Source organism: Amphiprion ocellaris, chromosome 24 (assembly GCF_022539595.1).
Source record: "Amphiprion ocellaris isolate individual 3 ecotype Okinawa chromosome 24, ASM2253959v1, whole genome shotgun sequence".
Lineage (NCBI taxonomy): Eukaryota > Metazoa > Chordata > Actinopteri > Pomacentridae > Amphiprion > Amphiprion ocellaris.
This window is the reverse complement of record NC_072789.1, coordinates 20,857,070-20,869,768: the sequence shown is the minus strand read 5'-3', so window position 1 is coordinate 20,869,768 and position 12,699 is coordinate 20,857,070. Positions and strand designations below refer to the sequence as shown.

At 40.3% G+C, this 12,699-nt stretch overlaps 1 protein-coding gene and 1 long non-coding RNA gene across 3 annotated transcripts in view; one reads left to right on the top strand and one right to left on the bottom strand.

The window, feature by feature from the left end:
- Nucleotides 1-12,699, top strand: part of si:ch211-246m6.5 (von Willebrand factor D and EGF domain-containing protein) — a 46,651-nt gene that overhangs the window by 3,198 nt on the left and 30,754 nt on the right. For both annotated transcript variants that reach the window (XM_035941715.2, XM_023295648.3), the window contains exons 2-7: nt 6,177-6,361; nt 6,610-6,838; nt 8,081-8,146; nt 8,414-8,646; nt 11,157-11,246; nt 11,353-11,488. In XM_035941715.2, coding sequence (XP_035797608.2) covers nt 6,177-6,361; nt 6,610-6,838; nt 8,081-8,146; nt 8,414-8,646; nt 11,157-11,246; nt 11,353-11,488 — 939 coding nt within the window. The remainder of the gene's footprint in view (nt 1-6,176; nt 6,362-6,609; nt 6,839-8,080; nt 8,147-8,413; nt 8,647-11,156; nt 11,247-11,352; nt 11,489-12,699) is intronic.
- Nucleotides 1-12,699, bottom strand: part of LOC118469282 (uncharacterized) — a 34,347-nt gene that overhangs the window by 1,738 nt on the left and 19,910 nt on the right. The window contains exons 7-8 of the long non-coding RNA XR_008600702.1: nt 11,330-11,495; nt 3,878-3,955 (exon numbers count right to left, since the gene is read on the bottom strand). This is a non-coding gene — a long non-coding RNA (uncharacterized LOC118469282). The remainder of the gene's footprint in view (nt 1-3,877; nt 3,956-11,329; nt 11,496-12,699) is intronic.

Sequence of the window (12,699 nt, the reverse complement as noted above, 5' to 3'; positions counted from 1 at the left end):
CAGTCGTTTCCAGCTAGAATAGTCATTTACCACATTAACATTGTCTAGACTGGATTTCTGATCAATTTAATGTTATCTTCATTGAAAAAACATGCTTTTTTTTTCAAATTTAAGGACATTTCTATGTGACCCCAAACTATTGAATGATAGTGTATTTGCTGTAAAAGTTAAAGTCTTGGTGTCTAAATTTAGCAAAAGAAACTTTCATTGAAATTCTTTTCCCGCCATATGTTCTACATATGTTGAGCTAAACTAGAACTTTTCAACATTCTATCCTACAGGTTTGGTTGGCCAATCAGAGCAGTTGATTAAAAGATAACTACGCAGGAAAATTGCTGAATATTAGCATATGTGGCGTGACGTTCTAAGAAACACAGCAGCGAAGAACAAAGCCGTCAGCTGACAAACGTGTAAACAATGCAGGTTTTTAAATTGTTTACAAAAACCGGCTCTGCAAATGATTTACAGGAATTTAGGAAACGTTCCGACGTGTTTGTTGGACCTCAAAGATTCTCACAGCGTGTTTGGGTGAGAAACACTGAATGTAAACACAACTTTTGTTTAAAACTCCACAGGGATCCTTTAGAATCCCAGACAGCAGATGTCAACACCTTTACAAATGAAAGGGAGAACAAGAGATCCGAGTCAACTGTACATATTTGGTCCACTGATTTCAGAATTATAATGAATAATAATGACTTAAAGCTCCACTGGACGTCACTGTGGCCACTCAGCTGTACAATTACTTTTCTTAATTTTCTCTATTAAGTTTACCGCATATTTCTAATAGTTTTCTAATTCAGATAAGTTGTCATTTCACCTGCAGTTTGCTTATTAATGATCTGGGTCCAACGGTGGATCATAAAACTACCTCTAAACTTGGACATTACTTCTGACCAGACAGCATGTTGTGTGGACAGATATCTTTTCTAAACAAAGCCTGATGGATATAAGACAACTACAGCTGTTTCTCTTTGAGGATGCGCCTATATTGGCTGAATAGTTTTATTGCATTCGTCAGTAAACAAGAACATTCTATGAGAGGCAGCAATATACCAGGAGTCCTGTAGTCTGCCAAAAATCCATATGCAGAAGAAAAAAACTGCTTTATTTTAGTGTTTTTCTATGTTTAAAGAGGGAACTGTCAGTAGCAGTTTGTGTAAAATCCCTACTGCCAACACCTAACCCAACTAATAACACCATTTCAGCTCTGGTATTTGATCATAAAGGACAAATTGATTACAATACATCTGGGTAGCTGGTAAAATTTCACTGCAGTCCATCCTAAAGTCTGAACCATCATCAAAGCCATTTTGATACCACTTGAACAAAATGGTAAAGTCAGGGAAAACATCACTGGGTCAACAAAATCAGAAGCATTAATCCTCTGGGGAACGTAAATTTCACAGTAATCCATCTTCTACTTGTTGAAAGATTTTAGACTGGACTGAGGAGGTCAACTGAGCAACATGGTGAGAATCCGAGTCGAACATCAAATGTTTGCCAGTAATCGCTGCTGTGAAGCAACCATTTGTCTTAATAGACCACAAAGGTTAGAAATAAGATTTTGTTTTGCCTTTTAGTGTTTAAAACTGATGCAACCAGAGGAGGTGAGCAGATTCATGTTGACAAACAGAGAGCATTATGGGGGTTTAGCAAGTAACGGGTCAACATGACAAAGTCTTCTGTGAGAATTAATGACTTCCGGCCAGTGTTCATGTATTGAAACAAGTTTGAATCAATTAGGAAATTGTTTCAATATCTCACAAAACTTCAGTCTAGTTTGGTGGATTTCATCATGATCAAGCTTTTTTTATTTATTTTTTTGTCCCAAATCAGATGTAATTCATTTAGTAATATTATCTGCCGATATCCGATATTAGTTTCTTCGATAATACAAATTTCAAGTACACAGATTAGCCATGACAAAGTCTCCTGTGAGGCCTAATGAGGTCCAGCCAAAGCAAAAATATTAAATCATCAGCATCAATTAGAGTATGGCTCCTATATCCCAGTGGCACATTTTCCAGCAATAGTGGGGCATAACAAATAATGTGTTTGTCAATTATTGACTGGTCGCTGGGCAAACTAAATAAATTATTTAAATTTACAACACATGTAACAGTGGATGTAAACAAAAGATCAGACTTAGATTCTTGCCAATACTGATCAGTTAAAAATTGGCTTGATCAACCACACATGATAATCAAAATATAAGGATCCAGACATCCATGTAAATTCTGCTTTTAGTCCCATTTTCGATGGTTTTAGTGTTGTTTAACAGTATAAATGTTGATTTTTTTTTTAGCCTTATCTATGCCAACCTTATCATTTTGTGAAGCCATCATTGTGTGGGTTCAGTCAGTAAAGGGGCACCATGACAAAGTTTCCCATGAGGCTTCATGACCTCCACCAAACACACAAGTTTGGAATCAATTTAGGTATCTTTCTATATCCTTGTGGCACATTTTGACCGATTACAAAGTGGGCTGAAATTGTCAGTCAATTAGTATATTGAAATCGCTAAACAGAGGAAGTAAATTAATCACATTTACAACACGTGTGACAGTGGACATAAACAAAACCGATCAGTTCTAAATTGCCTTGATCGGCTCCTAATCCTCAGTGCAAGGATAGGAGTTGTGACATCCCTGTGAATGCAGCTTTAAGTCATTTTTCCTCCTGTAAAGGGTTTCATTTGAGAGTTTTAGTGTCTCTCAGTGGTTAAAATGCTGCTTTTCAACCTAGTCAAGAAAAAAACTACCAGAGCCTTCATCCCATAATACTCCAGATCATTACTGCTCCAGATTCTTCAGACTCTGTTCATGAATGTAAAAAAGCATTGAGCATTTTAAGTGTTTTACATCCCAAAATTTGAATCTTAACCCTTCGGTGTGACTGACTGTAGTTTGTGCTGGGCGATAACTGACAGGCCCTCTGGGAAAAAGACTCGTAACCTCAGTTGTGTTAACACCACGCTCTCCCAAATTAATCTCCTTTCCTGAGAAACTGGAGAATTCCCTGCAGAGTCCCTGCACATCTGGGCTGCTGAGGGCCTCCCTCCCAGTGGGATCTCGTCCTCCTCCCCCTCCTGGAGCCGCTTCATTAGCTCAAACCCCCCCCACCTCAGCTTCCAGCTCTGTAAACTCATTAAGCCGCCAATTGGAACAGTTTAACCGGCAGCCCAAGTCTCGCCGGTTGTCCTCCTGCCTGAAAACCCGGCTGTTTGGACAACCTGTGACCTCGGATCTTGTCAGCGGCGCTTCCAGACGAGGCGTTCACTCAGACAGGTGGCCGAGTAAACAAAAGCATTTGCTTTAAAAGGGCTGTCAACATGAAGACCAGCCTGTAAGACTTTGTTTAGGCTGCGGTTCACTGGCAGCCACTGCTCCCTGTCCATTCATGGCTTTGAGGGTCTTAGGACACCCTAAATACCCCCAGTGTTTGTTTTCCCTGATGTGACTTCACTCAGTTGCTACAATCAGAGTCAAACAGGGGAAACAAGGCGAACAAGTCTGGAAGTTAAACCCCAGCTTGTTCTTTTTGTTTGGGTTCATTAGCAAAGACCTCTGCTGCTGACTTTGACCCATTTCACTCTGCAGATTTAGAGCTTTTGAGTATTTGCTAGTGTGGAAAACTACATGTTCTGCTCAAATAACTTCCCCGGTAGTTTGAGCCTCCAGCTGCAGTCGGTGTTCAGAGGCCTGTCATGCACTATTGGTTTTAGCGTCCTTTCCTGGGGCGAGTTAAGAGAGGCGAGAGGCTCACAGGAATGCCTGTTATTCTTAGCAATTTAGATAACCTGTGGGGGTGAAATGATCCTTTCTGCTCACCACCCCGACACCAAAGAGCAAATATGTACACATGGATTTGTCACCTTTTTTCCTGAGGCGACGTGAAGTCCGTCAGCAGAAATCCTTCACTTGTGGTCAGTTGTAGGTAAATAAACGGATTCCTGAAGGAATTAGAAAACAGTTTTAGCAGTTTTCCAGACATCGCTTGTCAAATTAATGTCTTCATCCTCATCCGATTCTTCTGGTTATTCCAATAAAAAAGACATACTGAAAATCTATTAGAAAAGGCTTCCTGGACATCAGAAGATCACTGCTGTGCTTCACAGCCGGAGAATAAGGAAAATCAAATCAGAAGTTGTTACACTGAGGACACTCAGTTAAATCTTTCATCTTTAATTTGAGTACAGCTGTGCTTGAGTTCGTTATGTTGACGTTTTAAGATTTTTTTTTGAGGCTTGTACCAACCAGAAATGACATTTAGACTCTATAATGGTTTAATTTCTGAATATATTTTAAAACTGCCAACACCAAAGTTAAAATTATTCTCAAAATTAGACCAAATCTATGTTTTTGGGCACCACTGGCCAACCATATTAGAAAAAAATGTAAAAGTGGTGTCACAACGTCATGGCTATGCTCTTACGAGTGTCTATCTGTTTGTTGGAATTTAAATAGAACTTAGGTTTAAACTCAAAAATCAAGATTTCTCAAGTAAATTCTTTACCTTTAAACTGAGTCTTTAGTTCCAATCAAACTAAAGCTGGGACTGATTTTGGTATTTTGATGTTTTAAGAGGTTTTGGTGGGTTGTACCAACCAGAAACTACATTTATACTTATTGTTTAATTTCTGAACATATTTTGAAACTGTCAATACCAAACTCAACATTAGTCTTAAAATCAGACTTAATTCAACTATGTATTGTTCTATTTTGGGGCACTATTGGCCAAATATAAAACAGGAACATTTGTGATGTTATTTCAGGGTTCTTCTGAGTGTAATTTATTTGCTGGAATTTACAGAAAACCTTGGTTTAATTTTGGTTTTATTTATATGTTAACTCCTCAGCCAAATTCTTTGAGCATAAACTCAGTCTTATTATCCAGTTTGAGTAAAATCTTGCTTTATTTTTTACTTTACATCCCATTTTAAGTTAATAATTGTTTCATTTTTAAACACATTTTGAAATGCCCAACACCAACCTCAACATTAATCTCAAAACTGGACATAGTCTAAATAGGTATTCTATTTTATTTATTTTTATATTTTGGCCACTACTGTCTTACAACATCTCACCAAGAAAAAAAAAACAGCAACTAAAAAATGGAAAGGCGACTTTGTAGTTGAAGCAAATAAAAATGTGTTAAACAGTTTATTCTTTTTCTTGTTTTTGGAAGTAAATTCAAGCTGTAGTTGTGCTATCATTTCATGGTGATGAGCATCATTTATTTGTTGGAATTTATATAAAGAACAATGAACGAACAATAAAGCAATTTATAGATCATTTTTTCTTTTTCCACAGCTTTCACCTGGATACCTTCATTAGCATCATACCAGGGCTGCAATGAGGAATTATTTTCACTGTTGATTAATCTATGATTTTCCTATTTACTCGATTAGCTATTTGGACTATTAACTGTCAGAAAATTGTGAAAATGTTTAATCAGTTAGATGAGAGATGATATTTTGTTCAGTCAGAGAAGGAAAGAAAACTGAACATTTTCAAATTTAGGAAGCTGGAATCAGAATCTTTACTGTACTTCAATGTATTAGTTGACAACTAATCAATTAACTGACAGATTGTTGCAGCTCCACATATAAATTCACTTCTCATGTGGTTATATCATTTTGGTTGCTTGTTTAGCCCCAGAAATATGTCAAAATGGACCCAGAGTGAAAACTATTTAGTAGAACTTCTGTTCCCACACAGTGTAAATGAATCTTTCCTCCTGCAGTCTGCAGAAAGAGGAAACGAGGACAGCCAGACGTTCATGTGCTAACTCCCACAACATCATGAGCTGCTTTTGTTTTGTCTACCTCTGTACTGTCTGATCTCTCATCCTCATCCTGCACTCAGCCAAACAGGAGGACTCTGTCAGATATAAAGACGTGATCCAGTCACGGCCTCAGATTCCTCACTTTTCATTTCCTGGAACCCAAAACGAGGCTAAGAGGAAGGGATTTTAGGATGGAAAACTTAGAAAAACAGATTAAAGGTATCCGGAGCTTCACAGCAACATTCAGTATCTGTTCCTCTGTCTGCAGCGTTTCATTTCAGACGTATAAATAAAAGAAGTGCTGAACTAAAACCTTCGTTTCCTCTTTGTTTTGGTGTCTTTGCTTGTCACCGTTGAGCTTCACAGTTTGGTGTTTTTGTTCTCAGCTCCAGAGTGTTACCCAGGAGGCCATCGGACTCTGCGTAATCCTTATCGCAGCGTCGACTTCGACTCCACGGAGATCCAGAACACGGCCATCCAGGACCTGATCTGCGACCACTCGCTGTCGCCCGGCTGGTACAGATTCAGGATCAACAACAAGCCAGCGGAGATGCCGACCACCTGCGTTGAGGTAAACTGGCCGAAATGTCAAAGCCATTAAAGGGTTTGTGTTTATCCCACTGTCTCCCATGTGTCTCTTCCCTCTACTTAAAAAGAAAATCTTCAATCTCTGCCAAGAAAAATAGCACGAAACAGCCCCTGCCAGTGCAAACATCTAGCATCTATCAGACTGGTATAATAAGCACCTTCAGTCCAGGTGCAGGGTCTAATAACCACCTTCCTCTAGGTAATGATTGTTTGTGTCGACGTCCTCTGCAGATGAACCGTTGCGGTACCCAGGCTCCGGTGTGGCTATCGCTGAAGGACACTTACCTGCCGCGGCCAGGTGAGGTCCGCCAGCTCTCGGCCTGTGCCACCTGGCAGTTTTTCCAGGGCAGCGCCAAAGACTGCTGCCTTTTCCGCATCCCCATCACCGTGAGGAACTGTGGCGAGTTCCTGGTCTACTACCTGCAGCCAACGCAGGGGTGCATGGGATACTGCGCGAAAAGTGAGTGTTCAACGATTGCGTGTGGTCGTGCTGCTGCTGAAACTGGTCAGTTAAAGGTGCGTCCTTTTCCAGCAAAGGTCCACAGAGTGTATCTTGTGGTTTTTCAGCTCAAAATACTGCAAGGATGGTTCATTTCACCATGATTGCATAACTCTTGGTTTTAGTCCTCTTCTAAACAGACACTTATCATGTTTATAGCTTTAAATTCAACCAAGCTTCAGGAAGAAGACTCTCTCTGCATCTGTGATTAACAGAGCAAAATAAAATTTGCAAATTAGCGTTCAAGACCAGGCCTTTCCGTCCTTTTCCAACTTTCTCTCTGAGCATCATTTGACATGAAAATTAAATCTAATCTACATCCCAGCCGTTGTTTTTAACTCATGTGCTTGGTGATTTTGTCAAAAAATGAGTTGTAAAATCAGGAATTTTGCAGTGCAGAGCAGCAGCTTGCTAACATGAAGTCTTAATAGGCTCCTAATTCGTATTTGTTCTGCTGTCTGACAACAGAAGCAGAACAATGTGGAAATGAGAGCAGTTTTATTGGGAATTTGGCTGTATTAAAATGCAGTTTAAGTGAGCACAGAGAGCAGGAGAGAAGCTAACAGATGTAAACAGCAGCTAACTCTCAGGTGACATTAAAATGCAGTAACCCACCCAGTCTATGTCATTTGGTTTCCACCATCTCTGAATGTCCCTTAGCATTACAAGTTCCTCATTGTGCTGACCTGTGGGCAAAGCCAGCGGTAACGTTACCCTTACCAGTAAGGAATTCCCTGTTTTTCTGTTAACATGTCTTCAAAAATGAAAGCAATCCACTGGATCTTTAGTCCTCATATCCCAGAAGTGTATGAAGACTCTTGTGTTCATCCTTGCAGCCAACAGCAGAACATTTAGTTAGCTTTACACGAGGCAGCTCTAGAAAGTAAACAGTTTCTCATTTTGAATGGCTCATCTCAGAAGCAGTGGGCAATATGGGGGCAGCTTGTAAAACTTGGAGGCCTTCTATTTGTTGGAGAGCTGGAGGAACAGCAGTATTAAGCATCTAATTATTCCTTACAGCTTTTATTTTACACTTCCAAGTTTATAGAACACAAAAAAAATGGATTTTCACCAAATGGGGCCTTAAAGACTTCAGATTTGATGCAGATGTAAGAAGTAAAATTCAAATATCATTTGTTTTTCTTAAATTAAACATAAATTGTGGGGTTTTTTGGCCAAATAATTGGGTATGTTTTGTTTCAGTTGCTCCAGATTTGGGACCCAGACTCTGCCCACCAGGAGAGGTGGAGGTAAACGGTCGATGCAAAGGTATGAAACTCTCAAAATATTTGCTTTCATTTCAAACCACAATGTTTATCCTGGCTCGAAGAGGTGGCCGTTGAACCGTTGATATCTACTGAGGAAGAACGACTCGGAAAGTAATATGTGCCAGTATTTATCAATACAACTACTGCTGGTGATCAATAACAAGTTATGGCAGTTTAATTTAATTAATATTACATCTAAAAATACTTTATTTACTGGTAAAATCTAATCAGCATTACTGCAACAATTTCCTAATCCTGTGTTTCTTAGCTGCTGTCCCGTCGCTGCCCTCCCGGCCAGTCATCACTCCAGAGCTCATTGGCCACAGCGTCCACCTGAGGTGCTCCTTCATCCCACCGCCGTGGAGTCAGACGCTGGGCTTCCAGGTGGTTTGGGCCAGACACATCGGCCACAGCATGAAGGCCGAGATCAGGCAGGAATCCACGCTGAAGCCCTTCTCCCTGGTGGAGATGGATGGCGTCCACTTCAGGCTCGGAGAGACGGTAATTCCCGCCAGACCGTGCTGAAAGTTTCTGGGAGCACATGTGGAGGGTTTTGACCCCCTCGAGCGGGCAGCGTAAGCCATGGATCACGCTGACCTCTTTTTGCCTGGGTTCAGCCTCGCAAAGCAAAGACAGAGAGGCAATCTGTGTCATATCCAGTTAAGAGAAGGGAAGAGGAGGGTGGGGAAGTTAAATCAGATGCAGGTTGGAGAAGCCCGGCTGCACATGGGTTCCATTTAAACCAAAGTTCATTCAAACCTCCACAGTGAGTTCTAGGGAAGCCGTCTTTACATGCACAGATGCATTTACATACAAAAAAGCTGTTTGTTGTGATGAAATCTCTACAGCCCCGCATTGCACAGTGGAGGAGCTGCTCTTTCTCAAGGACACAAAAGAACGGGATGCCATCTTGTCGGTTTCTTGGAGCCAGAAAGTCCACATTTTAGGAATGCAGCAAGAAACTCAATCTGTATCACAATTTGAGGCTGGAAAATTCCTCCACATCCGCAAGAATATACAAGCTAACGTGCATTTTCTGACTAATCATGTGGCCTCTATCATTTCTACAGCTGCGAATTTTGGTCTAGCGTTAATGCATCCACATCACTTCCACTGTTTGGCTTTGAATCCATGTTGCGACAGAAAGTTGCAAGATTAAAAAACCCTGATTATACCTCCTTGTGGATGCACACACAGATGGTTGCATAGATGTTATTATACTACAAGTCTGCCTGAAGGACTATGTTTTAAAAAGCGCAATAGGTTGTATCTTCGACCTTCATGCATGAACGCTACTGCTGTTCCCACAGGAATAAAAAAACCTTTTCAATTATGGTGAAGAAGCCTCAAAAGAACTGAAATATCTTGAAGTTGGAAGCATCACTTTCGAAGTCAACAGTCAGAAACACAGTGAAAGAGGGCAAATGGCAATTTAGTTTTTTTAATTTCCCAGTTTGAGCTACTATTGAGCTGCCATCCGCTGGAAACTGTCCTGCCTGCCTGGATTTGTATTCTCTTCCTTTACCTGACATCTTGTAATGTCTACAGTGATACTCATCTGAGTCATTGGATGTAGACTTTGCGTACAAGACTTTCTCCTGTAATATTTTCAAAACTCTCTTCGCAACAGGAAACGGCAACCTCAAAACAGCAACTTAAGTGTTGAAAATTTCAAGTTCTGCTGAAGGTTTAGATTATTCAGTAAGGAAAACCTGCTTATTTTTTGTGTTAATTTACCATTTGAATGACAATTCCTACCTCCCTGCATGCAAATGTTCTACCAAAAGAATTGCACCCATCACTATTTCGTTGGGGCACTCGTATTTCTTTGAACCAATCACAGTTAACTTGGATGGTGGTAAGCCCAGGATGTAGGGATGGTGCCCCTACAAAATAGTGCTGGGAACAACTGCTGCACATTCAAATGGCTAATTCACAAACCAAAATATGCAGGCATGCCTTATTGCACTATTAAAATCTCCAACGAAATTTAAAATTTTCACCATATAGATTTCTGCTTGGACGTTGTTGCTTCACATTTAGCTGTGGCTTGAAGACTGCTTTGTGCTGTTGACCAACAAGCAGAAGAATTGATGATGTTTATGGTCACCAAGCTCATAAAACTAAATCTGAGCAGCTGGGCAACAAGTAAGAAATCCAATGGTTGATAGAAAAGGCCAGCTAACAGTGACAACATCTTCACTGAGCAACAAGAGACGGTTTGTTGATGCAGTTGCTTTCAACAGTCCTTTATAGCTGTAGCTGCACTGAGAGTAATAACTGCTATGAGTAACCTTCATCTCTCCAGCATGTCAACACTCTGCTGCTGCACAGCCTCATTTCCAAGCAGCCAGAACACGGCGGTTGCTGACGGAGCTCATTTCCTGGAGAAATTATTTCTTGCTGGGAAACACAAAGTTATTAGATTTTTCAGCGTGATGCTATTTGAAACCGGGGTGATTCGTCCTCATACAGCTGTGGCTGCCTTATTTGGACACCAGGCTTGTATTAGTCGGGTCTGGAACGTGTTGCAGAGGACTGAGCTCGCTCACGAGGCTCTTCTTTAACACATGTTGATGCAGCAGCTGGGAAGGCTCACAGGTCATCCACAGCTTTTTAAACCCTGAGAGCGAGTTAAATGTTAGTGCTGTTGGAGCTGTGGACCAGAGCGGCGCTGCTCTGAGAGCTAAATGTTTTGATGAATCACAAATACAGTGTCAGTCGGACACTGTGGAGGCACTCTTTCACTTGGAAATGTAATCAAGAACGGGCCATTTAAGATTCTGAAGAACTTAAAAGGGATTTTGTTCCAGAAAGTAGCCCTGCTTCTAAATGTTAAGGCACATATTAAGGAAAAATATAAATGTTGTTCCACTTACAAGCACATTTTTTGGTTGGTGTGATTTGCAGGTTTATGTTTCAAGGCATCAATCTCTGTTATATTTTCATTTTTAACCTCTCTTATGCACTCACAATTAAGATTTTCCTGCATGATGATCTTTTTTCTACAGTTCTCCTGCAGCGTGTCGACTTTCAGAGCCAACTACAGCCACGCCAGATCTCCTCCAAAAGAAAGCGAGAGTTTCTACGCTGGACTGAAGGTAAATATTCTCCATCTTACACCAGAAGAATAAATATTTGAGAATCACGGTACAGTTCTGCGAGTAGAGATAAGAAAGCAAACCTAGAGCCTGTGTGTCTCCTCAGTTTTCTCCAGATTCACTCCACATGGCAGAGAACAGTAAAGAGCATGAGGTGACCGTCCACAGCACTGTGCCCATCCCCTGCTTCGGCCACGACCACCAGTGTGGAGTCCCTCTGGCTCTGAGTGTCCACGATCCAGGTCAGACCTGTAGGAAAACAACAGATATTGGCCTTTTCGTCACATTTTCTCACCCATAGGAACACAATGAAGCTTAAAGTTTGAGTATACTGCAAGTTAATCATCTTGTTAAGCTGTTTGGAGACACAAAATCCTAATTTGGCAGTGAGATGGAGCCACAGCTGACCAAACTTGCTGATCTTTACGCCTTAACCTTCACCCTTCACATTTTTAACTGTAATATAAAGTCCTGCACCTCTATGCAAACAGCACAACCGTAGCTGGAGGTAGACGGAACTCAAAAATGTCTTCTGTGCAGAATGAAACGGTTATAGCGCCGTGAATCATAAAAAAAAAAGAAAAAAATGAAAATCAGAAAAACCTGGAATCGTGTTAAACATTTTTCCAGGTGTCCACAGGTGTTACCAATACTGGGGGGAAAAAAAGGAGCTCCACACGCTTTAGGTATTTTATTCTATAAACTTTTTTGCAACCTCCACAAACCGTGCAGTTTCACGCAAATCTGCACGTCAACGCTAGAAAAGATGTTTCATCATGCTGACTGTGTCTTCCTGCAACTCGCTCCTCTGTTTACCTTTTTTTATTTTTATTTTTTACCAGTATTGATAAATGCTGTTAGATTTTCATCTCAGTCTTTTAATTTGTTTCCATACTTGTGCTGCTTTGTTATAAACATGTTCTGCAGTTCAGCTGAAAAAACTCTCTTTGTTTTACGGGATCTGGTGCAAATGCTTTATTTTTGGCACATTTCTGAGTAAGACACATAAAATTAGTAGCATTTGATGAAAATTCATAATTTTAAGGTCAGCTTTGTTGATTTTTTCCAACAAAAATTTGCTCAGGGACCATTGGAAAGTAAAAAACCCAATTATTGTTGTTTTTACAGTTTCTTGCTCTGATAAATCATGTCATTTTAGACATTTTTTTAAAAAAGAGAACATGCTTTTTAAACCTGGCTTAGGGGTATACCGCGTTAATATTCTCCTAAATGGATAATTATTTTCAAAAATATAACCAAAACACATTACAAAAACTGGCACTTGTAGTTGTTAGGATTTGTAGTTTCTGCTTTCAACATTGGAAGATGCAAACACTATAACGAGCATCTTCAATGGGAGACTCCAGTCGATGATGAAGAGGCTGTTTTATGCAGAAAACACCCATTATAAGCTTGATTACACCCTAAACTTTAATGTCTCAGTGGATGAAAT